Here is a 27,646-nt window from a genome sequence, read left to right as displayed (position 1 = left end):
GGCACTCCTGTTCCTTTTATTTGCCACCCACTTGCCATGGGGAGACCCTGGGCGGCTTGCATACGAATAATAAAAAGCATTGAAATATATATTTAAGTGCAATAAAGATACAGGTTCTGATTGAAAGATGGAGAGGGCGCAGCATGTATGGGAGGGGCGGGGTGAGATCAGCTATTAGTCCAGCAAACGCTTTCAATGTGCTATTTCCCCATTGGGGAGTTTCTAACGGACACAGGCTTTAAATTGCAGGTTATAAAATCATGCTTCTTTAAACCAAATGGAGTTTATTAAGAGATTAAAAATGACCTAGAAAATAACCGAGTCTTTAATAGTAGAATAAATTATTTTCACACTGTCTGCTCCAGCCAAGAATCTTGAGGTTGAGTTTCATCTTCAAAGGGCCGAAGATGTCTGGCCGGCTGCTTGGAAATGGCCTGTATATTTTCAAAAAGGCTGTTATCCCACTGGGCTATTGTAGGGCAATTTTTCCACCAAAATGTCTGGAAGGTGTCACGCCAACTTCACACACAACACTAAACTCTCGTTCTTCTATCTTTTCCCTCAACGACGGCTCTTCTTCTTCCTGGCCTTCGCTCCGTTCACACAGGTCTCATCGTCAACAGTATAAAAAAAAGTAAAAATAAAACCAAACCACTTGTTTAGTTTTTGGCATCAGCCAAGACCAACTACCTGTTATGAACTGTTGTGTGCTTTGTGCAGAAAAACCATTCAGAGTGTGGAGTTTTTTTGATAATGAAACATTTAAGGCAAAGTGCACTGTTATATTGGAGAGAAAGAAAAGGTGTCCAAAACCGAAACAGCCATTCAACACAGGGTGAAGAGTCTGAGTCCAACCATTTAAATACAAAATCAAATACTTTAATGAAATTAAGGAACAGGAAGACAGCTCAGATATACCACTAAAACGGATATTCTTGTGCTGCACACATTTCTCTCTTAATATAAACACTTTTTCTTCAGCAAGCTAAGAACAGACAAAAACAATCATTTCTTCAGACTTTTTGAAAAGATCCTGAGTAAATTTTTTATTTAATTAAACCACGTAAAAGGTTAAGCTCTATGAAATCATCCTCAGCTTTGAATTGGTGGCCAGCACCAGGATTTTTTTTCTTCTTTTTAAAAAAACCCACTTTCAACAGGTGGAATTTAAATACTATTCCATTGTTCTTTCTGCTGGGGATAAAAAATAACAATAATAATAAGTAGTAGTAGGCCTGGGGAGGGAGAGGGGGGGGGAAGAGAGAGAGAGAGAAACCTCCAGTTAAGGAACATAAAACATTTGCATTCTCAGGATGCGGGTTCCTAGTTCCAAAAATTACTTGAAACAGATTTGCACTTTGAAAGGGTTAAAGCTTTTCCTCCATCCTTCCCATGTCTTCATCAGATGCTTCTTCCCTCAGAGACTGCCTAATATAGGCACTAGATTTTAAGAATCCGGAAATCGCCTTTTCTGTAAGAACAATGCAAACAGGTTCACTGTAAGAAAAGAAAAAAAAAGAGAACGGGGAAAAAAAAAGAGAGAAAGGAAAATGCTGTTAGCACCAAGCAAAAAATGGTTTGTTTGGGGGGTTTGTTTTTGGGTGGCGGCGGTGGTGTTTGACCTTCCAAGATCCTCTGTGGTGAGAGAGAAAGGAATATTTTATAAAAAAGTTGGGAAGAAGGGGGAAGAAAGGGAATCTCAACCCTCTGAACAGTGTCCTGAGGTTTCCCTCCATAGGATCCGACGCAGGCCACAATCCCGCTTGGACAGCTGAAAGGGACATCACACCAGCAGGAAGCAGACACAAAATCCAGCAGACAAGGAACAGCCCTATATCGAGACAAGGGTAGAAGCAGCCAAAGAGGGTCCCGCCTCAACCCTCCTCGTTTGCCCGTGCAAGGTCCATGCCCTTGAGGGAAGATGTATGTAAGGCTCCAGCGTCCAGCCTTAGGCAAGAGAAGGGCTTGGCTGAGGCCGGGAGAGTCTAGAGAGCTTTGGCTGTGTTGTCTTGACTTCATCTCCGGTGTCGGCTGTGGCCGGGGTGATCTCTATCGTAGTGATGGCTCGGCCTGTCGTATGGGTGGTGCCGCTCGGGCCTTTGATCCCTGCAGTAGTGGCTCTTCTTCCGGTACTTGCCGGTGTGCTCAGAGCGTTCCCGCGAACGACTGCGGGACCTCGAGGAGCTGCGGCTGCGGGACCGCCGGGCTTTGGGAGAGCCGTACTTGTTGTATTCCTTCTCCTTCTTGTAGTTTCGCAGCTTGGAGCTTTGGTAACCGGAGGAGGCCGTGTGGCCGAACTGGCGGGGAGGCGAATCGCTGCGGCTCCTCGAACGGCTGTGCGACTTGGAGCAGCTGGAGGTGGAATAGCTTTCACTTTTCCTGGAGGGGAAAGGGGAGAAGAAGAAGAAGAAGACAGGTTACCTGTCGTTGTCCCCGCCAGGGGCGTATTTTAAACTTTGAACAATTTGCCTGGCTATGTTGTGGCTCACCGGCAGCCTGTGCAGGCGGAAGCAGAATCGGACGGTGGAGAAGAACGGGGACCAGTCAGGGAGTGGCTTTCCGTTCCCCGGGTTAATACAGCTCGAAACTTTTATTTAAAAAGACCCTTTCGATTGTTGTCATCGCTAAAAGCAACTACCAGCAGAACCAACGCTCGCGGCTTTTGGCAGCTTACCTCTTTTTGGGGGAAGGGGAGTGCGACGTGGATCGAGAATAGCTCTGCTCTCTGCTTCGACTGCGACTCCTGCTGTCGCGGCCTTTCTGAACCCTGCAAATTCAAAGAATAAGGGAAGTGTGGATACGTTTCCTTTCTTTCTTTTTCTATCCTTCTTCTTCTTGCACAGGTATACAATGAACTTTCACGGCAGAGGGTAACCTTAAAAATAGGGTCTCACTACAGCAAGGTTCCCCCAACCTGGGCTCCTTTAAGGGGTGTGCATCAGGATTCCGGCAGCCAGCAGTTCCCCCAATTAAATCATGAGTCTTGAGCCAAACTTCCAAAACTTCAAAAGGGTTTATTGGGAGTTAACATGTCCGGCACTGCCTGGGTGTAGCCGATTCTTGAGACACACAATTCATTGTCACCCTTGACCCTGGTTTTCCCCCCACCCCCTGGGTGTGTCATAAATCATATCCTCCAATGGGACACATCCATAGCCCAGAGTCATCAATCAAACTTCAGTCGCCTAGTTACTATTTTTGAAAACATTTATGGAATGCACTTTCGGTTTGCAAGCTGCTGCACTGCTCCCCCCTCCCTTTCTGTTGGCAACTCTAAAAAGACCAGAGAAATATTTTATGAGTTGAGAGTGTGGACTTCAACTCCCAGAATTCCCCATGGTTGGCCAGGGAATTCTGGGAGTTGAAGTTCAGACATCTTGAGAGTGGCCCAGGTTGGGAAAGATTGCATGGGACAGAGAGAGGAAAGTATCTGGATCCAAACTGGGGAGTGGGGGGGGGGGGAACGGAGGACCCCTCCCAAATACGACTCCCGTTCTGCACAGGAGAGCCTCCAGCCCCAAACCTTACCCATTAATCGGACTTTTTGACCTCAATCTCTTCATCCCTTCGGTCTTCCTCTTGGCGTTTTTGACCACCTGCGCAGCCAGCGGAGAAGGCTTAATGCTGCCTTTGGTGTCTTTGGGCGATTCTAGAGAGGGAAAACCGACAGAAGGTCAGGAAACGCAGCCAATCCGGGAACGCTCCAAACGTGGGCAAGCGCTGCTCGATTTTGGGGCTACGGGGCAGGAAAATAAAAGAATCCCCGGGAATCCAAAAACAAGAAAGGTCCTGTGACCCAAATCCAGTCAGGATTCTGTTCTATAAACCCTCCAACATCTACTCAGTCAAATTCAGCATGTCGAGAGAGAACGGCAAGGTCAAAAAAGAGGCACTTCAAAATAGAACTAATAAAAAAGAATATTTGTAGCTCAGGGTTGAATGGAAGTCGCTCTCTGGAGCTTGTTTTTTTTCCAGACGTTTTGTGACCCAACTAGGTAACGTCATCAGCGTTGCTAAGAAATGGGATTAGCTCTCAATTTATGTTCTGGTGTCTTGTCTGTCTGTGTGGGTGGGTGGGGACAATTGAAATTCTTTGGTTGGGCTGTTTACTGAGGGCTCTTTGGCAGTTTCTTGATTGGGGTAGTTTCCTTGATTGTTCAAAGTGACGATAAAGTTATTCTAAGACAAACTTGTTATTCTCACCAAACAACTTGGCAACTTTGAAGACTCGTGGACTTCAACTCCCAGAATTCCCCGCACAACTTTGCCTGTTGGGTTTTTGGTTTTTTTTTTGTTTTCTCCTACTCCCTAGCGTGGAGAGATTGCATAGGAAGGGATTGCAAGAGAGTAAGCGGGTACAGAGTTGAAGTCTAGGCCAAGCTGGCTGGAGACACCTGGGAGCTGAAGCCCACAAGTCTTAAAAGTTGTCAAGTTTGGGGACCCCTGTTCTAATGCAAGGGACACCCACCTGGTTTGGGGACGGGAGAAAAACCGGACACCGAGAGATGGGGCGTTCCGTCTGGCACGAGGCCCTTGGCCTGGGCTTTTTCCTCTTCCATGGCCAGCCTCCGCTGCTCAACCCGGCTTTCCAGAATGCCCAGGTCCATCTGAGAAGGCAAAGAGAGAGAGCTGAGGCTTTAGGGCAACCTCTGCTTACCTGAAGGGAAAGGCAGGTGGATGGGGAGGAAAAGGACCCAGGAATAGGAAGCGCAGGTAGTCCTCGACTTACAACAGTTTGTTTAGTGACCATAAGGTACCATGGCACTGGGGGGGAGGGAAAGGGGGGGCATTTCCCACACCGCTGCAGCATCCCCAGGGTCATGCGATCAAACTTCAGGTGCTTGGCAACTGACTCGTATTTATGACGGTTGCAGTAACCTTCTGACCAAAGCAAAGTCAACAAAGAAGCCAGCTTCACTTTGTAACAACTGCAGGGATTCCCTTAAACAACAGCGGCAGGAAAGGCCGGTCGTACCAGTGGGCCCAAGCTCACTTCACAACGGTCTCGCTTAGCAACATAAATTTCAGGCTCGGGGGGCCTAAGCCGAGGATGACCTGTATTCCTCCCACTCCCCACCTACGGAAGTCAACAGTAGGCTGCCCGGGTCGCGGGCTTGAGAAGGACGGCGCTGGATGGACGGAGAAGCTGGCTCTCCGTACCCTTCCCAGCCACCAAGTGGACCAAGGAGAGAGACGAGAGCCTGCCAACCGACCACCGCGGCCTCCCACTCCAGAGCCAGCTACTGACCTTCTTCACTGTGTAGAGCTTCAAAATTGTCAGGCAGACTTCTTGAATTTCCTCCTCGGTAGCCCCGAAGAGAAGAAACCAGTGAGGACGATTTGGGAGAGGGATCTGCAAAGCAAAGGCATCGCTCGTTCATCAGTCAGGAGGGAAAGGGGGTGAGGCGAGGCTGGGGGGCGGAATGAGCATGGTTTTCGCAGGAACCCAGGCCTGAAAAACCCTTTTCTTTCCTAGCCTACTTTTCTACATTTCTTTCCTCTTCTGTGAGAAGAAGAAGAAAGCCATTCAATGCTCAATACAGGAAAAATAACAGAGTTAACAAAATTGGAAGGGGCCTTGGATGGCTTTTAACCCAACACCCAGCTCAGGCAGGAAACCAGAGGTGGGTCTTCAGCAGGTTCTGACCGGTTCTGGAGAACCGGTGGTGGAAATTTGGAGTAGTTCAGAGAACCGGCCAATCCCACCTCTTGACTAGCCCCGCCAACCCCATCTCTTCTCCGCCTCCCATTGAGTCCCAGCTGATTGGCTGGGTCTCCTTGGGTTGCCCTGAACAGGAGAACGGAGCTGGAAAGCAGGCTAGCGGGGTGGGGAGGGAAGGGGGAGTTTGCAGTATACCCTTCCCCTGCCACGCCCACAGGACCGGTACTAAAAAAAATTTTTGAATCCCATCACTGCAGGAAACCCTATGCTATTTCAAACAAACGGATGTCCAGTCTCTTCTTAAAAAACCTCCAGTGTTAAAAGAGCCCCCACAACTTCTGGTAGCCAGCCGTTCCACTGGCTAATTGTCCTGTCATTAAATTTCTCCTTAGTGGGTTGCCTCTTTGCTTCGTTTCCATCCACTTTGCCCGGACTTTCTGGTGCTTTGGCGAAGAGGCTGACACACATATGCCCTCCCAACTTCTCAAAAAGTCTATTCTTTTCTTAAAAACAACAACAAAAAAAAACCCCCACCAACCTGAAGAGTGCGAGCAGCGAGGTAAATGCAGGCACAAGCTATCGTCTCCGGTTGGTATCGCATAAAAACATCCGTCCGCAGGCTGTCGTTCATGTAATTCCTGAGATAATTGGAGAAAAAGAAGAGAAAGAAGTAGAAGGAGTTGCTAACCTACTCCCCACCCCACAAAAAAAAATTTTTTTTTACTTCCCATACAGAATTAAGCCTCCTCTTGCAATCTAACGGAGCTAACTTTTTTCCTGCTAGCTAACCCCGTGAACCCCAACAAGATGGAAAGGGAACGAGCGGCTTCCGCCTCGCGGAATCTCTGGAACGTTACCCGGTGCACGTGGGCGTTTTTTTTTTTAATGAATGAGAACCTGTTTTAAAACTTTCCTTTGGCTACAATCTACCGGCCTGCTCTTACGGCAAGCACAAGGTTACAGCGATCAAGTTGTAGCGGTCCGGAGACTCTGCTGCCACAACGCGTCCAATGCAAAGACAAAAAGAGTTCAACGGTTTTAGAGGAGGAGGAGGAGAGGGGAGCAGAAATCCAGAGCTTTTCCAACCGCCGGCCTCTTCCATCGGGGAGATTCTCCGTTTGGGGAAAACCATTGGGCTCAAATCCGTTGTGAGGGAACCAGCCGGGGGGGAAAACAACGTCCGTCCTTTTGCCAACAGGGGCGGGTGGGTGCAAGAGTCAAGTCGAACGTGGCTTTGGGTTCTCCTTGGGCTGTTCTTAGCCACCCGGCTGCGACAAGGTCTCTCAAAACAAATGTTCACAGAATGAAGTAGAAATACACAGCACGTGGCCTCTTGTTTTGCACACACTGGAACACGAAGGGCAATATATGCAAAGCCACACAGCACATTTTCACCACCTCCGTTTTTGTTTTTTTTTTTCCTCCCAAGTTGTCGTCCGCAGGATGGGGTCGACCAGCCTAGAAGACAAGGCTGCATTACGCTATGGGTACCTATGGTCAGCGTCTTGGGTTTTGGATTTCTCTTTGGGGAAGGGAAAAGCCGGAACTCTCAGACTCGGGTTCGATGTCAGCGTTCCCAACTAACCAACTCCAAACCAATAAACTCCGAAACAATCAATTCTTCCAAGTTCCGTTTGATTAGAGTTGTCCTAGTGGCACAGGTTGAATCGGAGCGTTCAGAGCTTTCCCTTCCCAAAAGAGAAATCCAAGATCCATCCCCTGCACCTATCAGTCCATCATACGGCCCAACCAAATCGTTGTCCCAACGGGAGACACTCCCCCGCAGGTGCAGGGCAACAGGTCCTTGATTCTGTGAAAATATTGTTGTCTCTGTTTTTCGACCCCATTAGGAAATCCCCCCTCCCCAAATTCCCAGGCCTGGAATGGGGCAGCCTGGAAACTTCCAAGAAACAAACAAAATGGCTGCCAAGGCTGACACCTATTTCTGGTGAAGATTTGCACACGGGGCAGTTTTAATTTCTGAACTACATTCGTTTTGTCACAAGTTACAGATGCAAAACTGGAAGAGCAAAGCAAAAAAAGAAAAAGAAAAAAGGCAAACCAAAAATTATTTTAACAGGAATGCCTTTTCTCTTCCCAAGTACAAGTAGTCCTTGACTTACAAACCCAATGGAGCCTAAAATTGGTTGCTAAGTGAGACGTCAAGTGAATTTCATCCCGTTTTACGACCTTCCTTGCCCCGGTTGTTTAAGTGAATCCCTGCAGCTGTTCAGTTAGTAACACGGCCATTATGTGAATCTGGTGTCAACTCATAAAATATTTCTCTGGTCTTTTTAGAGTTGCCAGCAGAAAGGGGGGGTGGGGGAAGCAGTGCAGCAGCTTTCAAAACCGAAAGTGCATTCCATAAATGTTTTCAAAGATAGTAACTAGGCGACTGAAGTTTCTGCCCCGCAGAAGTCTAACTGGAGAGCATGATTGATGACTCTGGGCTATGGAGGTGTCCCATTGGAGGATATGAATTACAATACACCCAGGGGGTGGGGGAAAACCAGGGTCAAGGGTGACAATGATGTGTTTCAGAGTTGGCTACACCCAGGCAATGCCGGACACGTTAACTCCCAATAAATCCTTTTGGAGTTTTGGACTCATGATTTAAATGGCGGGGTAACTGCTGGAATCCTGAAATCCGGTTGAAGGTCGCAAAAGAGGAATCATGTGACTTCTGGACACGGTGATTGTCATAAATATGTGAAAAATGGTCAGTGCTGTCGTAAGTTCACACAGTCGCTAAATGAATTGTTGTCTGTCGAGGACTGCCTGTATTTATACCCACCTGAATGGCATCTTTGACCAAGTCAACTGCCTTTGGGGCATGGAAAAACCAGTCCAGGGCATGAAAGGAAGGGCTTAATAATAATCATTCTTGGAGGATGGCAGTCTAAGAGCCACGAAGACGATAAGGACCCGTTGTCCAACTAACCTTTGAATGGAGCTACTTCAGTTTAGGTTAGAAGACACACCAAAATGAACTAATTGTGGTGGCATCCCAGAGTTACAAGAGCTAAAATGATCAAGGACAGCATCTGGAAACAACTGAAAAGTGTGGTTATGCAATATAAGATCTTGGACTTTCCCCCCCAACACACACACACACACACACACACTTCCCCACTTTTATCAGACAGCAATAATTCCAGCAGAGAATTAAACATTCTAATTCAACAACAATTGAAGGCATTTTGTTCTGGAAGGCAATGATGAAGATCCAACTTTTGAAAGTCCAAACAAAAGACCTGGGCCTTTTGATGTGCATGATAGTCAGGAAAATTTACATCTTTTTTTTTTTAAAATAATATATAATTACAATACAATACAAAAGCATAATAGGTTTACAGATGCAATGACCGGTGTTTTACAGCCCCATTCCTTCCCTCCCTCCCTCCCTCCCTGCCAGCCCAAACCTCAGCGACAATTTAAGAAGAGAAAAACAAAAAATAGCCAACTTGCATCAAAACATTTGCATTGAACTATAAGATAATCAAACATGACAGCATCAGAGCACCTGGACAGTAAGTAACACAGGCTCGTCTGGGAAAAGGGTGCAAACAAAACGGAAAAAGAGATTGGAAACAAAGGGGAAAACTAAAAAATAAAACCAACAAGCAGTAGTTCGGCCAGTTTTTAACTCTACTAGCGGACGCATACCACCTGTCTAGAGAGTCAGCCTTCTCTCTGTTGGAGCCTGCTTGGGGTTTGACTGAAGACGCCAGTATTCCCTGCACCATTGTTCGTGGGCAGCAGAGGAGGTCTTAGTCACTTACCCTCAGAGGCTACCCTTTGATCAAAAGAGTACAGAGAAAAAAACAAAAGTCAAAACAGGTTCTCCTTCAAAGCCACGCCAAGACAGTTTTATCACAAATCGCTTTTCGAGATCAACCTTTACCACCCTGGGTAGGTTCACGGGGTTAGCTGCTACCTTTCCTACTGCGGGGTTGGGGCCGGCTAGGACTGAGGTTCAGAAAACACACCAACGTGGAATAGAACGAGAGAGACATTTGAAGGATCTAAAGCCTGGAAAGCTGGAAACGGGGACTGTTGCAAGGGGACCCCAAAGCTATGGGGCTATAAAACAGAGAGGTTCCCCAACGGTTGTGGCTTGGCGGCCCGGTGGTGAGGGGGGTGGGTGGGAGAGGGGAACTGGGCCACACGAGTGTCCACCAGCCTGGGCAAGTTGCACCCTCATGGACGGGCTGCTTGTGTGCACCAGCCAACCGCCGGTGTGGCCCAATTCCACGTCCTGGGAAAGCCCTGTGCTAAGACTGCCAACCCACACCTACAATAAGACCCACCCGGGGGGCAATGTGCTTTCATGCCCTTCAAAGTGTATTTTCCTCCTGCTTCAGAGGGTCCCCTATGTCAAATGGATTTCTTTTGGGAGGGGGACACGTCCCCATTCCAAGCACAGATGTTCCCCCCCTCCAAACCCTCTCCCCGGAAATTTCCCTCAAAGCCCCAGGAGAGGAAAAAGGAAGAGCAAAACGGGGTGGGGGGTGGGGGAAGTCCCCTCTCTTACCATTTAAGAGACAGTGTGTGTGTGTGTGTCTGACTCTTTTAACAAAGAGTCCCGTCCCCTCGAAGGGACAAGAGGTGGCGCTCTGGGGTTCAGTTAAACGAAAAAAAGGCCACGAACACACGGCAGTGGAGCAAACGTGCACACACAGCCCCCAACTATGAGACACTCCTGCCACTGCCCCGCCGGCCTCAAGAGAAACAAGAAGCGTCAACTTACCATGAGGTCTGGACCAGGTGCTGGTTACGTTCACATTCTAATACCTGAAGGTACATAACGATTATCTGGAAGATACGGGTGACGGAGTTATACACGTGGCCAAGCGGCGGAGAGAGGTATTTTAATTTAGAGAGGAGGCCGGCTGAAACTAACTTGTCCTCTTTTGTCAAGCTGCTGTCTTGAGCCACAGCTAATTCTAGATATCTATGCCCTCCAGAAGCAGAGAAGGCAGACCCAGGAGGACAGAGAGGTAACACGAAGCATTTAACGTTTCCTGCCCTGGCTCTCTCCGGCCTGCCCAAAGGACGTTAAAACTGGAGAGGGCTTCAGTATCCACCTCAAAAACTGTACGAATTGCTGAAGAGCTGAAAATAAAAGTGAACTAATCTGTCTTATTTGGGTCTGCAAATGAGTAGCTGCCCAGGGAGAGGAGGAGAAGGCTCAAGGCACTCAAACTGATCCAGAAGCCGTAGCTTATATTCCAAGAAGAAACGCAAAAGCACTTGAGACTTATATACCGCTTTACAGCGCTTTGCAGCCTTCTCTGAGCAGTTTACAGAGTCGGCCTCTTGCCCCCCAACAATCTGGATCCTCGGGGTTTTCTCCCCACTCCCCTCTATTCTACCCGAGTTCGGGGTTAAGCGAGGGACAGTGCAGAGTGAGGGTCAGGCAGCAAGTTTAGGACGGATAGTCCGCTCACCGTGCTCCCCTTCCGAAAAACTACCAGGACTCGACTGACAATAATTTACTTTATTATTAAGATGCTGGGCTCCGGTCACAAAGATATGAGAGAGAGAGAGAGAGAGGGAGGCAATTTGGTTGGGAAGCTGAATGGGAAAGTCTCGTGCTCTTTTTCCTGGCGCAACCAGAGGCAAAGCCAAGCTCTTGGTGAGGTGCAGTGCAATTCAAGCACCTCTGATGGGACACCCTTGCCAAAGAGGCTACGGATTAAAAGCACCGAGGAGATGCAGTTTTTCGACTCCCCAGGGTTGCCAGCTTGTTTCACTCTCGAAGGGACAGTGCTTAAATGTTGTTGAGTCCAAAAAAAGGGGAAAAAAGGAAGCCATACAGCAAAGCAGAGAGGAAGACAAGAGAACACACTCCCTTGCACAAGGATGTGAGCATCTGGGAGGACTTGATGCACAACCGAGATTTGCTTTGATACAGAAAAAGGACAAAGTTACCTGGATGTACAAAAGGCACTCCTGTCACGCGGATTGAAACGAGCAATCCTTCACATAGAAAGGTCACCAGCGCTTAAAACGGGAAGCCATCCGTTCAGTCACACGTGAAAACAGTGGGCCTTAAAAGGGGCTTCTTCAAATGATTGTGGGGGACGGGGGAGAAACCCCCACTCTTTGGTCTGAGCCCAGTCAACAGGTATGTAGGAAAGAAAAACAGGAAACCCAATACGAACCTTGTGAGGATGCTTCACGTGCACGCAAAATCCAAGTTCTTTCAAAACTCTCCTCTCTGCCTTGATGATTTGGTTCTTCAAGTTAACATATTCTTGGTCCAGTATTAGGGGTACAGGTTTCCTGCGTGAAGGAGGGAAGGAGGGAGGTCTTGGCTGAAACCTCAACAGCCTAACGCCACAGTGGGAGTCTTAGTGCCAGCTTTTGTACGGTCTGAATGGAAAAATCAGCTCAATTGAAGCCACCGCTCTGACGTTCCGGCCCAGCCACCCACACACAACAAACCCTCTGCCGTGACTGTCACCGCAGGCTAAGGAGCCCGTCCAGCAGGGAAATGAACAATTGTTTGCCACACCTATCCATCTCCGCCCCTTGCCTTTTATCCCCAGAGCTAGGGTGGGGGGGGCTTCTTCCATCCCAAGGACCGGCCCATAGATTTCCACCGCTCTCCTCTCCTCTCTGCACTGTTCCCAGCTGTTCCTCCTCATTCTCATCAACCACCTCCTGGGTGCTGGGGACTCTCCATCTGAGGGCTGACAGACAGCACAGGCTCTACCTTGGTCTCTCTTTCTGTCAGCTCCCTTCCCTCCTCTCCCTCGGAGCTCCCAGGATGCCTTGATGCTGAACCGCTCACACATCCTCCTCCTCTGGCTGCTGAAGAGGCCAGCAGGCCACACCACCTCATCCTTTGGTGCAATCCAAAACAGTTGAAGGGAACCAGATCGAGAAAGGTTTAACATTTCCACCTGGAACCCACAAGATCCTTTTGCCAGGCAAGCCCGAATTCACCCTTTAACAGAATCCACCCTTTAACAGATCCTTCAGCCACAGAATGCTTCCCTCTTGCCAAGATCACCTGGAGATAAGAACCCCAGGGGCGATCTCCTTTGTGAACAGGGAGGGGGGCAGGAGAGGAATTGCTGCGCACCCCCTTTCCAGATTGGATGGACTCCACAATCCAGGATCCTTAAAACACCCCTATATCGCGCACGGATGCAAAAACGTGGCCAGAGCATGAGAGGGAAGGCAAGCGGGTGTGTGGGTGGGGTAGGGGGGTGAGGGCACGACCGAGGCTTACAAGAATACTTGCAAGGAGGCCGAACTAGAAACAGCGCAAACTGACACACACACACACACACCCAAAGCCCATCGCATTTCAGACTTACTTTTTCTCTCTTAGCAACCGAAGTCTGTGGAATACATTGATCACGTCTCTTATACGCCGTGGGGCTTCTTCAATTTTGGAAGCCAGATGAAGACAGGCCATCGACACGTGCTGGAAAGAGACAACGGAAATTTCCTTCTGAGCCAGGAGAGAACAATTTGGAGGACTGACTTTTGAGTCAGTCTTCACGCAGCACATCCAATCTCACCGAGCTGCCCCCTTTTTGTTTCTGAACTCAATCCAAAACAATCTCCCCCCACCCACCACAAGTAATCCTCAACTTTTACTATATAACTTATAAAACTTATACTATGTCACTGGAAAGGGGGGACTTATGACTGTTTTTCACACTCGTGGCCATTTCAGCATCTCCATGGGGTCACATGATCACAAGTCAGACGCTTGGCAACTGGCTCCTACTTATGACCGTTGCAACGTCCCAGGATCAAGCCATTCGCTTTTGTGACCTTCTGACAAACAAAGCCAATGGGGAGAGCCAGATTCGCTTAACAACCACGTCACTAACTTAACTGCAGTGACTCAATAGCAACGGTGGCAAGAAAGGTCATAAAATGAGGCCAAATTCACTTAATGACTCTCTCGCATAACAATGGAAACTTGTGGCTGTCAGTCAAGGACAACCTGCACTTTTAAAAAGGCTCTGCCATGATGGGATCTGGAATGTTAACTTTTCATAGAGACACACACAGACACAGACACACAGACACACACACACGAGATTCAGGAAGGGGCTTTATCATTAAGCTCCTCCCAGTGCAACTCCAAAAAAGGTCTTTCCAAATGACCTCAACTTTACTTTCATTTTAATTTTTGAAAGAAAGAAAACCTCTTTCCCAAAATGTTTTTGGCGAATCATCTTTTTCTGATGCAGGAGGTAGAATGTCTCGATCTTTTACAAGTTGCTTAAATGTCGGTGATGAGGGAAAAGGTGGCCACGCTTCAGTCAACCCCAAATTTGGAGTCAACGTGATACATTATGGATGTGGCCCAAGAGGCAAAAGACATATCGATTCATACCGAACACGGAAAGCCTGGAAACATCTGTGTTCGAGATCAACAGGCAAGGAATGTCAGTTTGGGAGGTCAAGCAGAGAAAACTTCAGTAGTCTGATGTTTCAAAACGGCAACTGAGCTTATAGCCTCCTCACCCCACCCCGTTTCAAAAATTAAACTACGTACCTGCATGGAATGCTTCACAAATGATTTTGTATAAAAGAAACGCTGGAACAGCACCTGCCCTGTAGCCATGGCCACCTGGAAAATAAAAAAAGCAAAGCCAGAATATATATTAATACTCTTCCTATAAAAAACTTAAATGGAACATGAGCTCAGGATCTATAAAGAATCCGCAGCTGTATTTTCCCCCATCATCGACAACTTCTCCTAGGTGTGCGTGTTATACCTAGCTCGACTTGGGAAAAACACTTCCAAAGTAACCAGGTTTTTCCTTATTTAAGGGAAGTAACTTAAAAACAATTTTTTTAGGCAATCACACACACACTGCACAGGTTAAACTTCCCAGTGCCCAAGGAAATGATGTAGAGAGAGACTATTTGTTTGAAAGGATGTGTCCTCTTCGCTCCTGGTTTCTAATAGCAGACAAGTGAGAAAACTGCATTGTTTGTTTGGTGTCGACAGACAACTTAAAAGGATTCTAAGGTGGAAGACAACTCAATGGCCTTCCGCCCACTTCATCTGAAAAATGAAAGGGCCAGGCGGTTCTTTATTGCTCAAAAGGTGCAATTAAAAAACAACTCAGGGGCAATTAAAAACAACCCACTGTCTAAAAAAAATAGTTCTGGAGGAGAAACCAAGACAAGATTCCTCAGCTATGGGAAGGGAATCTGGAGTTGAATCAGCCAGAGCGCCAGTCGGAACGGTAGCTCCATAATACTGTCATCCAGACTACCCTCAAAAGATCAGTCATCAGCTGGTTTCCTTGGCAAACAATAAAGAACTTGCAAGGGAGGGGAATCACTGTCATTTCAGGCCAAAGGGCTGTTGCGTCACACATTTCCTGGAACAGAATGCCGGCTTGCCCTGGCTGTGTTAGAAACATTCCAGTAAAGCAATATTCCTCTCTCTCTCTATCTCCCGCTCTCTCTCCCTCCCTTTCTCTCCCTCCCACCCCACTTCCTTATCAGGACTCACCCTTAAGTTTTTATTTTTACAAGCCTGGGTTCGATTAAAAGCCCTCAGCCTGGAAAACGAAAGTAGAAACAACTGATCCGGAGACAACCTCTTTGTAAGAGAGTTCCTAAATACTTCTTCGATTTAGAACATTGCATGCTGCAGAGAATCTCTACAAGACCGGGTTTTTGAATACTTTAAAATAACTAGCTTTTGTCCTAAGAAGAGAATTCCATATTGTTTCATCTTCCAGTTTAAATATAACTTTACATTTATAAATGTATAAAGTCCCTTTCCTTATTTGGCTTCAAGTGGAAAGACTCTCCCCACAATCCTAATGATATCAACAGCAATGTCTATGGAGATTTTCAGTCATTTAGGTCAGAGTTGTCCTCAATGGTGCTTTTTCAAGAGGCAACAGGACCTTCTGGGAGCTGAAGAAGCTTCATGGACGAGAAGCGACACATCTTCAGAGAAAAAGCAGAAAGTCCAGTTGCCTCTCCAAAAAGCACCATTGGGACTATCAATAACGAAGTTAGAAGGGACCCTGGGGGCCTTCTAGTCCAAACAGGAAACCCTATTCCAATTCATATGGAGACTGTGTAAAAAAGTTGTCCATCAAGACTAAATACTAACAAGAATTCCACAACCCCATTTGTACATAGAAGCCTCACAAATATCCTATGATCAGTATCGCCCAGTGACAGACATCCAAAGTATTTTGGAAGGATGAACCATTCAGACTGAAACAAAACTTGAGGAACACGTGTTAAGATTATCACCAGTATTATATTTCAGTTATCTGAGCAAAGAAAAAGACCTTTGAATTACTACAGGACTATCATATAGGAGAATTAGATTAGTGCTATATATGTCAGTACCATTGATGTCATAATAGTACATGTCATAATCTTGTATTGTCTCCATTTTGAGCCTTATCTAAAGTTTCCGTATTATTCAGTACTGGTCTGGATTTGTACAGATTCAAACTGGCAATATCCTCAAAATCCACATTTTGGAATTAGTTCCGAAAAAGTACCAGAGGCTACAAAATCCCTCATTATTATTAAAAATGAGCTAAGGTGGTAAATTGTCCACAATTCAGCCCATAAAATGCTTAGTGTGACCTGCTGTTGTCGGGGCGGGAATGGGAGTTGGGGTGCGTACGTGTTTTTTTCTTCTTCAGATTTTGTTCTATTCTACTTTACTAAATTTTTGTTAGTCTTTATTGTTTTTTGTTTTTTTGTTTAAAATATGGTTTTACATTGTGTAAGCCATCTTGAGTCGCCATGGGTGAATAGGCAGCAATATAAATTAAATAAATAAAATTCACGATAGCCTCTCTTCCTTCACAAATTTGGACAAATCATTATCTAACACTAACTTCCTACAAAAAGGAGCACCCTACCTTAATTTACATCTACTTTTTGTACAACTAATAAGCTTAGAGAATCTAAGTTTTCCCCCATTCCTAAGAACAGATTTTGCATATTTGAGATTAGGTTACAATGACAACACAATGCTTGGCTGTGCCTTCCATCTCCACCCAGCACAACCCACACAAGGTGAGGCTAGATCATGTGCCCAAGAGGCAGTGTTTTCCCCCTCTTTCTCCTTGATCCTAGCCAGGTTTAAGAACATCTACATACGGTTTTAAGGCAGCCTTAAATCCTCCTTTTAAAATGCTAATGGGGACTATTGTCCCTTACTACAGATAAGGTGGCAAAGAGGAAGAAAACAACTATCAGACCTCTCAGGGACTTCCCCCCCTCTACTTAAAAGATGATGACATTATATTATATTATAATTATTATAAACAGTAATAAAAGGGCAGAGTTTTGACATTCTGAATAAAATCAAACTTGATACAGAAGCATCTTCATGATCTGAAAGTATAAGCAGTAACTCCGATAAACAGCAACCTTGGAAGGCACTTAAAAGGGGGCTTCGAATGGGCTTGAAGGAAAGAGCAGAGAACCATAGTGAGGAAGAAGTTTGGACTACAACACCCATCTTCTGGGGAAGTTGGGAGTTGTAGTAGGCCGGGATTATAAAGGATAAATAAATAAATAAATATAAATATAAACTTTATTCTATTTCTACATATACATATATACATATATACATATACATGTACATGTATATGTATATGATGTATATGGGTAGAAATAGAATAAAGTCAGTGTTTTTCAACCTTGAGTCCCTTCCAAGAGGGGTGGACTACAACTCCCAGAGAGCTGGAAAATGGAGAATTATGGGAGTTGTAGTCCACCACCCCCGCAAGGTGGAGAAACACTGACTTTATTCTATTTTTTTACCCTGATTTATTCCAAAAAAAATTGGTATCCGTTAAGATCCCGGGCGACTACAACTCCTAACTTCCCCAGAAAGATGGGTATTGTAGTCCAAACGTCTTCCTCACTAAGGTTCCCTGCTCTTTCTCTCGACCCCCCCCCCCCGCCATTCGAAGCCCCCACCCTTGTTTTTAACCGCCTTTCCAACGGCTCCGGGGTTTCGAACGAGGCCTTCTCCTCACCTGAGGTATCCGGAGGAGGATGCCGGCCGACTGGATGAGCTCACAGCCCGTGATCCGGAGCGGCGCCTCGGTCTCGGCGTCGAGGCCGCTGCTCATGGAAGGCGTAAAGCGAAGCGTCTCCTCAGGCAGGAGGCAGTTCTCCAAGGTGATCAGCACTCCCGAGTAGAGCCGGTCGCCGATGCGGAGCGACCCCGGCTGAGGCGGCGCGGGAGGCGGCGGCGGGAGCGGGCCCGGACCGCCGCTAGAAGACGACGACGAAGAGGAGGAGGACGACGAGCAGCCGGCCGAAGCGACGGCCATCCGAGCCGAGCCGACTCCGAAGCCGGTCGGGGCCGCTGCTGCGGCCGAGGCGGGAGCCAACATCGCCGCCATCTTGTCCGGACGACGTCGCCACCTCCGCTCCCTCTCCGACGGATCCCACCCCACTTCCGGCCTCCTCGCGCCCGGCTTCCTGCTCGCGCCCGGCTCCTGGCCCCGCCTCGAGGCGTCGGCGTCTCCGATTGGCCCGCCGTCAGCAGGCTTCGGCTTTCCGACTGGCCAGCGCCAAAAGAACATTCCTCGCGTGACGCAACGCAGGAAATTTTCAATTTTTCTTTTCTCGGCGGAAGTTTCGCACGAAGGAGGGGGGACCGGGGGAGGAACGGGGGTTGGAGAGGCGAAGCGTCACAATCGAACCTTCCCAGCATGCAACGCGCGCGCAGCTTCTTTTAACTTATCGGGAAACGTTGGGTTCTACCACTTCAAAATGCGGGGGGGACGTCGACGGGGTGTATCCGTTCCGGAGAATTGGCGGCTTTTCGTTTCGGCAAATATCCGTAAGGGAAGAAGTAACACGGCAAGGGAAGGCTTTTTGGTAATCTTTAGTAATTTTTAACCTTTGAAGAGGGGGAAAACTTCTCCATCAGCTCCCCCAACCCTTCTAATGGTATAACCCAAAGTTCTGAATTCCCAGCTTCCATTGATTTGCTGCCAAAATGGCAGAATTAAATCTATGCTGGTAGTTATTAAACACGCACACACAGACACACACTCTGATGATAATTCCCGTGCTGGCTCAGAGCTATGGGGATTGTAGTCCTCCTTCCCCTTTCCCAGGAATGAACCCAATCATCCAGGGGTCTCATGATCTATTGTAGCATTTCCTATTATTACTGGCATATAAAAACGTTACAAAGTGTTGTGCTCATAATCAAAAGTGAATTTCCTTATGTGGTCCTTGCACTGGTTGTGATGGCACAGGGCCTGATCAGTGAATTCACTGGGGAGGGGGGTTGTCCCCAAGTCACCATGTGCCCAACCTGGTTAAAACTAACCCTTCACCTGAAAATGAAGGCAAATATACATGCAGGAGATCCAATAGATTACATTGGAAGTGTCTCCCACCTCCAAGCGATCTTTACAAGGTGTAATTCGTCCTGGTATGGTTACTCTGAATTTTTTAATGCGAGGACTTGGCTTCAGAGAAATGTTAATCTACTACACCTTTTCATGTCACCCTTTGCTCTGCTGCAAAGTTCATTTTATGTATATATATTCTTTCCCCTTCGTTTTGTTTCCGTTGTCTCATTGAATAAAAAAACCTAGAAAAAATGAAGTCTCTGAGCTAGATTTTACCCAACAACCTAATGCAGATGGGACATACCTGGATATATGCCCCAAGTTGAATAGCCACAAGCCACAGATCAAACTGGATCACTTTCAGAAATCATTGCTTTGGCTCAAGGAGGGAAAGAGAGAGAGAGAAAAAAAATCAATATTTTTATTTTAAAAATGTCTCTTTTTAATTTGAGCAGAGCTCATTGGGAGCGCAACCCCTTCACTGATGTTTCAACAGGCGGGAAAATATTCCTTCAGGTTCCTTTCCTTCTCCCTGGGCTACAAGGAGTCCTTCATCCCCTCTTCTTTTGGCTAAAGCAGCTAAAGATTTGAATGTCTTTGGTTCATAGATGGCTAGATCGGCTAATGATTTCCGGTTCAGTTCCACTTGACACTGCGATGTGAGAAGAAATAAAGACAAAAGAGATACGAGTTGGTCTGATTCTGGATGTGCATTTCTTGTACTTTCATCTTATCCAACCATGAAAAGCTCAAGAAAGCTCAAAAAAATCAGATGTAAACTTTGTACAAAAAAAAGAAAACCATCTGTAAACTTTGACAGCCTGCTGCAATCCTTCCCCATTTTTTAAAAAAATAGATTTAAAGTCACTCATGCCTACAGTGATGAACCACAGCCCTATGGCCATCAATGAGGCAAAAAAAAAATCACCTTAAAGTATAATAAAACATTCAAAATATAAATTTAAAAGGATAAAGTAAAGCGATACTAACAACAGTAATGATAAATTGGTGTCATTTCATCGCTTATAGGCTATCTGGAAGAATACAATGTTGAAAAGCACCTGGAAATTTAAAATAGAAAAAAAATAAATAAGCCAATTACCTTATAAAGGCCACTTATGAAATTATGGTACTTCACACCATGCTCCAGTGATGCCGCTTCAATCCTAGTTTCCCAAAGCTGAAAGAAAAAGTGCAATATTCGTAAGATTTTGGGAAAGAACATAGGAGTTAAGACGTTTTCATAGCTGCAGGCCACCCCTAGCAGATCAGAAAGGTCAGCAGTTCGGCTCCTTAACACCATGTAACTGAGGAAGCTCCTGTTACTTGTCCCGGCTTCTGCCAGCTAGCAGTGCGAAAGTATGTAAAAATGCAAGTAGAAAAATAGGGACCCCTTTGGTGGGAAGGTAACAGCGTTCTGTGTGCCTTCGGTGTTCAGTCATGCTGGCCACATGTCCATGGAGACATTTTCGGACAGCGCTGTTCAGCTTTGTGATGGAGATGAGCACCGCCCCGCTAGAGCCCGAAACGTCTAGCACATATGTGCGAGGGGAACCTTTACTTTTAATAAGGGATATTTCACATCTCATCTAAAAGTTTGTAATGCCTGTTTTTAGCCTTGACTAGTGCTTGACCGTACAAGAAGCATTTAAGGGTACAATTTAATACTGTTGTAATTGCATTGTTGCTTGCTTTTCTCTGTTGGTTATTCAACTTTGCTGTCCTGCTCTAGTAAATAAATAAAGCACATTTTCTTAAATGAGCACCCAGCAATTATACAAGGCAGAAACCCAGCAAAAGATTGGCACTTCAGGATGCACAATATTTTATAAATATCTCAAATGTCTTTGGCTCTTCCTTACCGTCCTCATATCTCTCTTTTTGAGATACCTGGCCTTGGTGGCATACACAAAGGCCCTCCGAACAGCTCGGTATGCCAAGCTATAGCAGCGGTTCTTCCGTCCACGAAAATGCTGGAGAGAAAGGAAAGAACGACACGAAAGATGGCAAACAAAAATATTTCGAGTCTTTCTTGTTACAAGAAACTCCCAACTCACAAAAGCCCATCCTTGAAGGTGGCTTGGTGTGTTAAGACATTATACATTGCACAACTGGAAATTGGCATCATTGTACCAAACCCGAAATTGTTACCCTGCCCCTTCAGCCCACCCATCGTGCACTGGCACCATCTAAGATGGGCATATGTAGTAAGACGTCCCATTCAACAGATCGGGCTGCTGAAAATAGGGAATGCTGGGAGCTGTAGTTCTAAACACCTGGTGGGGGAATTTAAGCAAAGCACCCGCTCTGTGAAAGCAAATGACTTAGTTTGCAAGACCAAGAATAATCAGCAATAACAGAGTAAGCCGAATGCAGTACTAAGAGCCATCCTATTAGTACTAGGAGCAACAAGTACAATAGCTGTACTCTCCTTTCTTCTCCTTCCTCCTCCTCCTCTTTTCCTTCCTCCTCCTCCCTCCTTCTTCTCCTCTTCTCTTTTTCTTCCTTCCTCTCCTTTCCTTCTTCTCCTTCCTCTTTCTCCTCTCCTCCTCCTCCTCCTCCTGTTCCTACCATATTCCCGCAGATACAAGGTCTGCTTTTCGGATCATTGAACACCACTTATTACTATTATTCTTCTTATCCTTCCTATTACCTATCTCTTCCCACATGACTATAACCGTGTTGCTTGTATCTTTACAATTTATATTGTTTTATTTATTTTCCTAGTATGTTCGATTGCGTATTAGTAACCTATGTATGAACTGATTGCTTATTAGTAACCTAGGACTATCCCTAAGTGTTGTATCTTATGATTCTTGATGAGTGTATCTTTTCTTTTATGGACACTGAGAGCATTTGCACCAAGTCAAATTCCTTGTGTGTCCAATCACACTTGGCCAATAAAGAATTCTATTCTATTATTTCTATTTCTAATAATTCTAATTCTGATAATTCTAATTTTTATTCTATTCTTTGAATGGTCAGCTGCATCTCCGGGGCGCAGGCCCTCAGCTTGCATGCCTTTGTTGATGGTGTCTTGCCATCTCTGTTCCGGACGCCAGCAAGGTCAGACAAACAGACTAACCAGAGTTGGAAGGGACCAACACCCCCCGGCCAAGCAGGAGACCCTACTACACCATTTCGGACAAACACAGTGCAGTCTCTTCTTGAAAGCCTCCAGGTTGCCAGCCATTGACTTCTAGTTGGTGGGCTGTACAAGAGCTGTACTACAACTCCTACCCTCAAAATGACGCTACGGAGCACTGCACACCAGAACAACTAAACACAAGGACAGTTTTTTCCCCAAATGCCATCACTCTGGTTAAACAACTAATTCCCTCAACACTGTCCAACTATTACAAACTCTGCACTACTATTACTATGAATCTTCTCATCGCTCCTTATCACCTCTCCCCTCCCACTTGTGACTGTATGACTATAACTTTGTCGCACCCTTACGATTTATACTGACTGTTTCCTAGTATGATTTGATTGCTTATTGTACCCTATGACTATGTTCTATTTACTATATAATCTGAGTATGTAAACCTATGACTATTATTAAGTGTTGTACCTGATGATTCTTGACTCTTGATGAATGTATCTTTTTTATGTACACTGTGAGAGCACTTGCACGAGGCAAATTCCTTGTGTATCCAATCACACTGGGCCAATAAAATAATTCTACCATCTACCAGGAGTAAATTTCCAGCAGTTGTTAAGTAACGATGCCCTTCAGGGGAGGTCAACTTCTGATGTTCATGTTGCGTTGTGGGCAACAACACGGAAGCGGGCTGCCCTTGCCTTCTCCCAGGACGTTTCTTTAACCTCTAGCAACGTCCTTTCCTCGTGGTCTCCCATCCCCGGCTCTCAAAACATCCAAGTCACTGACCCGCTCGGGAGCCTAAAAGGAGGGAAGGGGGGGACAGGAAGGAAGGCTAGGGGTGGGGAAGGGGGTTGGAGACCCTGTCGCCTTACCAGGGCATGCTTGAGGATCTGTTGCTTGCGCCAGAATCGGTCGGTCACCGGGCTGCGGAGCCAAAGCGACCAAGTGAGGAAAACCATTGCCAGCGAGCTTGGTTGCTTTGCAAAAGAAGCGGCGGAACGGGGTGGGTGGGGGGGGGTCGCCGAGCTGGAGGTGACCGAGCCACGCGGTGCAATTCCCGTCCTTTCCCCGCCGAGACTCGGCTTGCAAATTGCTGCCAAAAAAAAAAAAACAGTGCTCGGGCGCAAAGGGGAATGAGCGCACCGATCGCAGCCCTGCATTTCCGGCGCTGGTGCGGTTGGGTGGGTGGGGGAAGAGAAACTCGCCATTTGAGTGGAGAGGAGGGGCGGGGGGAAGAGGAAGATCGAAGCGACGCCGCCGTGCTCAGATGCGGGGACTTGGGGTCGGGGTGTGGGGGGAGATAAGAGAGCGGTTGTTGCTTCTTTGCACGGGAGACCCGCCTTCGTGCGGTCGTCGTCCCGTCTATTTCCCCCGTCCGTTTCAATGGGAGTCGCCCCTCAAAGAAGGCAAGAGGAAAGGCCGAACGCGGAGCAAAGGCAGTTGCGGTTCTGATGGGTTGATTGCTCTCCCTGTCAGAAAGTTTCTCCTTATTTCCAGGTTGAATCTCTCACTGATCAGTTTCCATCCATTATTATTCCTTGTCTGGCCTTTGGGTGCTTTGAAGAATAGCCTGACCCCTTCCTCCTCTCTGGGGCAGCCCTCAAATATTGGAAGATGCTCTCCTATCTCCCCTGGTCCTTCTCTTCACTGGCCAAGCCCAGTTCCTGCAATTCCATTCTTCATATGTTTTAACCTCCAGTCCCCTTAATCCTCCTAGTTGCTCTTCTCTGCACTTTTTCTAGAGTCTCAACATGTTTTTCATAGTGTGGTGACCAAAACTGGATGCAGGGCTCTAGATGTGGCCTTACTCAGGCTTTATAGAGTGGTATTAGTACCTCAATCTTGATTGTATCCCTCTGTTAATGCAATTTAGGATTGCGTTGGCTTTTTTGGCTGCTGCTGCACACAGATGGCTCCTATTTAGCTGGTTGTCCACTAAGACTCCAGGATCCCTCTCCCAGTTCCTGCTATTGAGCCTGGTTTTACCCAATCTATATGTGTACTTTTGGTTTTTCCTCCCTTAATTGCAAGACTTTACTTTTTTCTACACTGAAATTCATCTTGTTAGATATGGCGCAGTGCTCAAGTCTGTCAAGATCCACCTGGATCTTAAGCTTATTTTGGGGGGTGTTAGCTCTTCCTGCCAGCTTTGTATCATCTGCAAATCTGGTAAGTTCCCCTTCTATTCCCTCATCTAAATCTTAATGAAGATAAGGGGAAGCCTGATTCACTTAACAACTGGGTTCCTCACTTATCAAGTGCAGCGATCCACTGAGCGGCTGTGGCAAGGAAAAGTCACGGTGATGTGTAAGAATTACATATTAAGGATTATACCTGTGAAATTGAGGAACCTAAGTAACGCCATATCTATCCGATGTCTGAACTATGCAATGATTATTGGAATAATACTGGATTGTTATATAACTATCAAACTATGTGCTGTAGAAATGTCAACTTTTTGGCTAGAACGTGGAAATGTTCATATTTTTGGCAATAATTATACGTGAAAAGATTACGGATCATCCTGATCTAAACAGAATTGGTTAATGATCTATTGGGTTTTTTAAAAAAACCCAGATGTTCAAAACAGGAAGAAGAAGCCATGAGAATGGGGGTTTCCAAGAGATAAGATTTTGGGTAGTGTTAAGAGAAAAACAGGACAAGGAAAAAGATGTTACGCTACAATAATAACAGGGGTGTTGCAGAGGAGGATACGTAGTTGGATAGATTGTGAACCCAGGAAAGGGGCAGAGAATGCATATTTGGACCTGTATATAAACCCCAGCCTTCCTGAGAACCAGGTCTTCTGCCCAAGGGCAGAATTCCCTTTTGCGAAAGCTTCATAATAAAGCTCTTATATATTGTTCACAGGTCTCCGGTCTGAATATCTGAATGGCTGATTTTTATCACAGTCGCAAAATAGGACCAGGATGACTTCAACTGCCGTTTTACTGAGCCACAGAACTTCAATGACGGTCGTAAGTCAAAGACTACCTACACATTTGCTGGCACCCAGGGAGAGCACAGCTAGAGAAAATTCTGGTTTCCGGCTTCTTCACCAATGCCAGGTCTTCAGCGGTCTCCTTCCACCAAGTCTTCTGGCTAAGGTCTGCACCATTTGCTATCAAAAGTTCCATCAGGGGAATGGATTTCATCTCTGCCGCCAAATGCAGAGCGGTTTTGCCCAGCCACCCAGCTGCGTTCACGTCCGCGCCGTGCGCCAAGAGACAGCCGGCGACGTCGGCGTGACCGCAGAGGACCGCGTGGTGAAGTGGCGTAAGCAGGAGGCCATCTCTCCGAGTAACGCTGGCAGGGGAGCTTCCTTGGAGCAAAAGATAGACAGACGGCAGGCTCCCGGCAGCCGCGGCCTTGTGGAGCGGGGTGCAGCCGCGGGAATCTGCTAAGTTCCCATCCGCTTGGTTCTGGAGCAACAGCTTCACAATCTGAAGGGGGGAGAGATAGGAAAAGCTCGAGAAAGCAACAGAAGTCACACAAACACCCCAATGGAAGACTCAGACAGCTCAGGTTTTGTGGCAAAGCTGTGTCTGGTTTGCCGATTGCACCATGGCAGATAGGTCTGTACTCCAGAGCAGGGATGGGATTTTACCAGTTCGCACCTATTCTCTAGAACTGGTTGTTAACATTCTAAACAGTTCGGAGAACCGGTTGTTAGAAGAAATGACTGGGCTAATCCTGTAAGGAAGGCAGGAAGGAAACATTCTGGGGTTGCTTACAGAAGCTGCCTCTCTGCTAACCCTTATTACATTCTTGGCAGGACTAGACTTCCTGTCTCAGGAACCTCTCTGGAGTTTTTTCCCCTCCTTTGCTGGTACTTTGCTTGTGTGGAGTGACCAGTCAAAGTTACAATGGCACTGAAAAATGGACTTATGACCATTTTTCACACTTAACAACTGTTCCAGCATCCCCACAGTCATGAGAGGAGGAGAGGAGATCTGTGCCTCGATGTGAGTGATATTGAGTTGGCTACGCCCAGCCAATAACATGACCACCAAGCCACGCCCACCAACTAAGCCACGCCCACAGAACCGATTGTTTTTTAAAAAACAGCCCCTTCACAGCTTCATTATACTAATATTAATTATCACGATGGATGATAACACTGATCTTAGTATAGCCTGATCTAAAAAAGTAAGACCACCTCATGATGGCTGTTTCTGGACGCGATCGAGAGTGCCGTCCTTCCGTGGTCGTCTTGGAGATCCACGTCGGCTCCTTTGGCCAGCAAGAGACGTATCGTTCCGGCTCTCCCCATCTCGGCAGCTATGTGTAAAGGTGCGATGCCTCCGTTGCCTTGGAGATTGGGGTTGGCCCCTTGGGAAATCAGCCCATTCACTATATGAAGCTGGCGGCCAGCTGTGGCCCAGTGCAAGGAAGTCCACTGGTTACAGTCGCCAGCGTTGGGATCGGCCCCGTGCCGTAGAAGCAACTGCATCATCAGGGTGTGGCCGTTGGCGGCCGCACAGTGAAACGGGGTAAGGCCCCCTTGGGTGGTGCCCATTGCCAGCGCCCCCCGAGCCAAGAGGAGATCCGCGACCTGGGTATGGCCACTCCAGGCAGCATGGTGGAGAGGTGTGTAACCGGCCCTGTTGTCGGTGTGGATCATTGCTCCACGCTGGATGAGGAACTTCACCAAGGGGAGGTAACTGTGCAAGGAAGCGACATGCAGGGGAGTCCAGCCGTTTTTGTCTCTAAAAAGGGTTTAATTTTTTTAAAAAAAGATAAGAAAGCCTTGGATGGAAAGCAAGGGATGCTGGGAAGTGCAGTACACAGGCCCTCGATGGAAGGCAGGCTGGTAGTAAATTGCAGAAAATAGCAATTGCTACCAACCTGCCTCCCATGGAGGACCTGTATCCTGCCACGAGTCAAAAAGAGGGTTGGGAAAATATCTACAGACCCCTCACACATCCCAGACATAAACTGTTTCAACTCCTACCCTATTAGTTGGGGTTTCCAAGAGGAAAAAAAGAAGGCTATAAATGCAATCATGATTTTTTTTAAAAGCAGACGAAACCAAAGCAAAAGCCGGAAATTTCCACCGGTGCCCCCAAGCCTTACCTGCTGTTCGTAGATGCCCCTCGCTTCAACAGGTCTTTTACCAGCCTCAGGTCTCCACTCCTGGCTGCCCGATGGAGCTCCCTCCACCCGGGTGTCTTGGCTGTCGGGAAGAAACCATTATCGGTGCCCTTTGTGACAGGTTCCAAGCCATCCTCTTTTTGGAGTCCTTCAACGTGGGTTTCGGCCAACACCATCCATTTTCTCACCAGCTCAGCCTGGGTTTTCGCTGCGGTTGAAGGAAGGATGAGGGGGAAAAAAAAACCCCAGATCAACGTTAGAGTCTGCGCGCCGGCAAAAAAAACCCAAAACAATAAAAAAAAAATTGAGATCGAGAGAGAAAGATGGGAAGAAAGGAAGGTTTCGAAAAGGGGAAGACCCCGCCCACTTTGGGAAAGCTCCGCCTACTTCTCGTCTAACTCCCATCCGCGTGAATTTCAGCCCCTCACC

At 46.8% G+C, this 27,646-nt stretch overlaps 3 protein-coding genes across 8 annotated transcripts; all 3 read right to left on the bottom strand.

Annotated features, from left to right (window-relative positions):
* Positions 1–857: 857 nt before the first annotated feature.
* Positions 858–18,126, bottom strand: CCNL2 (cyclin L2). Of its 6 annotated transcripts, XM_026715686.2 has the most exons (11): positions 17,680–18,114; positions 14,193–14,267; positions 12,994–13,103; positions 11,830–11,950; positions 10,413–10,477; positions 6,201–6,300; positions 5,249–5,353; positions 4,469–4,607; positions 3,529–3,649; positions 2,675–2,767; positions 858–2,379 (listed from the first exon to the last, which is right to left on the bottom strand). In XM_026715686.2, exons 1-11 carry the CDS (start codon positions 18,049–18,051, stop codon positions 2,016–2,018), a joined length of 1,665 nt encoding a protein of 554 aa, XP_026571471.2. In that variant the 5' UTR covers positions 18,052–18,114; the 3' UTR covers positions 858–2,015. The 6 variants fall into 6 exon arrangements, 5 of the variants coding, with proteins under 5 accessions (XP_026571471.2, XP_087771159.1, XP_087771160.1 ...); XM_087915033.1 differs by lacking the exons at positions 12,994–13,103; positions 14,193–14,267; positions 17,680–18,114 and adding an exon at positions 9,329–9,458 and having other exon boundaries at positions 11,830–11,904; XM_087915034.1 differs by lacking the exons at positions 12,994–13,103; positions 14,193–14,267; positions 17,680–18,114 and adding an exon at positions 9,329–9,453 and having other exon boundaries at positions 11,830–11,885.
* A 1,298-nt stretch (positions 18,127–19,424) lies between these two features.
* On the bottom strand, positions 19,425–23,258 carry MRPL20 (mitochondrial ribosomal protein L20). Its single transcript, XM_026715692.2, has 4 exons — positions 22,996–23,258; positions 20,880–20,990; positions 20,120–20,197; positions 19,425–19,669 (listed from the first exon to the last, which is right to left on the bottom strand). The coding sequence occupies exons 1-4, from the start codon at positions 23,080–23,082 to the stop codon at positions 19,496–19,498; spliced, it is 450 nt and encodes a 149-aa protein (XP_026571477.2). The 5' UTR covers positions 23,083–23,258; the 3' UTR covers positions 19,425–19,495.
* Positions 23,259–25,060: 1,802 nt separating this feature from the next.
* ANKRD65 (ankyrin repeat domain 65) lies at positions 25,061–27,435 on the bottom strand. Its single transcript, XM_026715691.2, has 3 exons — positions 27,200–27,435; positions 26,283–26,832; positions 25,061–25,566 (listed from the first exon to the last, which is right to left on the bottom strand). Exons 1-3 carry the CDS (start codon positions 27,391–27,393, stop codon positions 25,114–25,116), a joined length of 1,197 nt encoding a protein of 398 aa, XP_026571476.2. The 5' UTR covers positions 27,394–27,435; the 3' UTR covers positions 25,061–25,113.
* Between the last annotated feature and the right edge of the window lie 211 nt (positions 27,436–27,646).

This window comes from Pseudonaja textilis, chromosome 18 (genome assembly GCF_049901715.1).
Source record: "Pseudonaja textilis isolate UNSWEBS1 chromosome 18, rPseTex1.2, whole genome shotgun sequence".
NCBI classification, from domain to species: domain Eukaryota; kingdom Metazoa; phylum Chordata; class Lepidosauria; order Squamata; family Elapidae; genus Pseudonaja; species Pseudonaja textilis.
The sequence above is the reverse complement of the archived record's forward strand: the minus strand, read 5'-3'. Positions and strand labels throughout refer to the sequence as shown.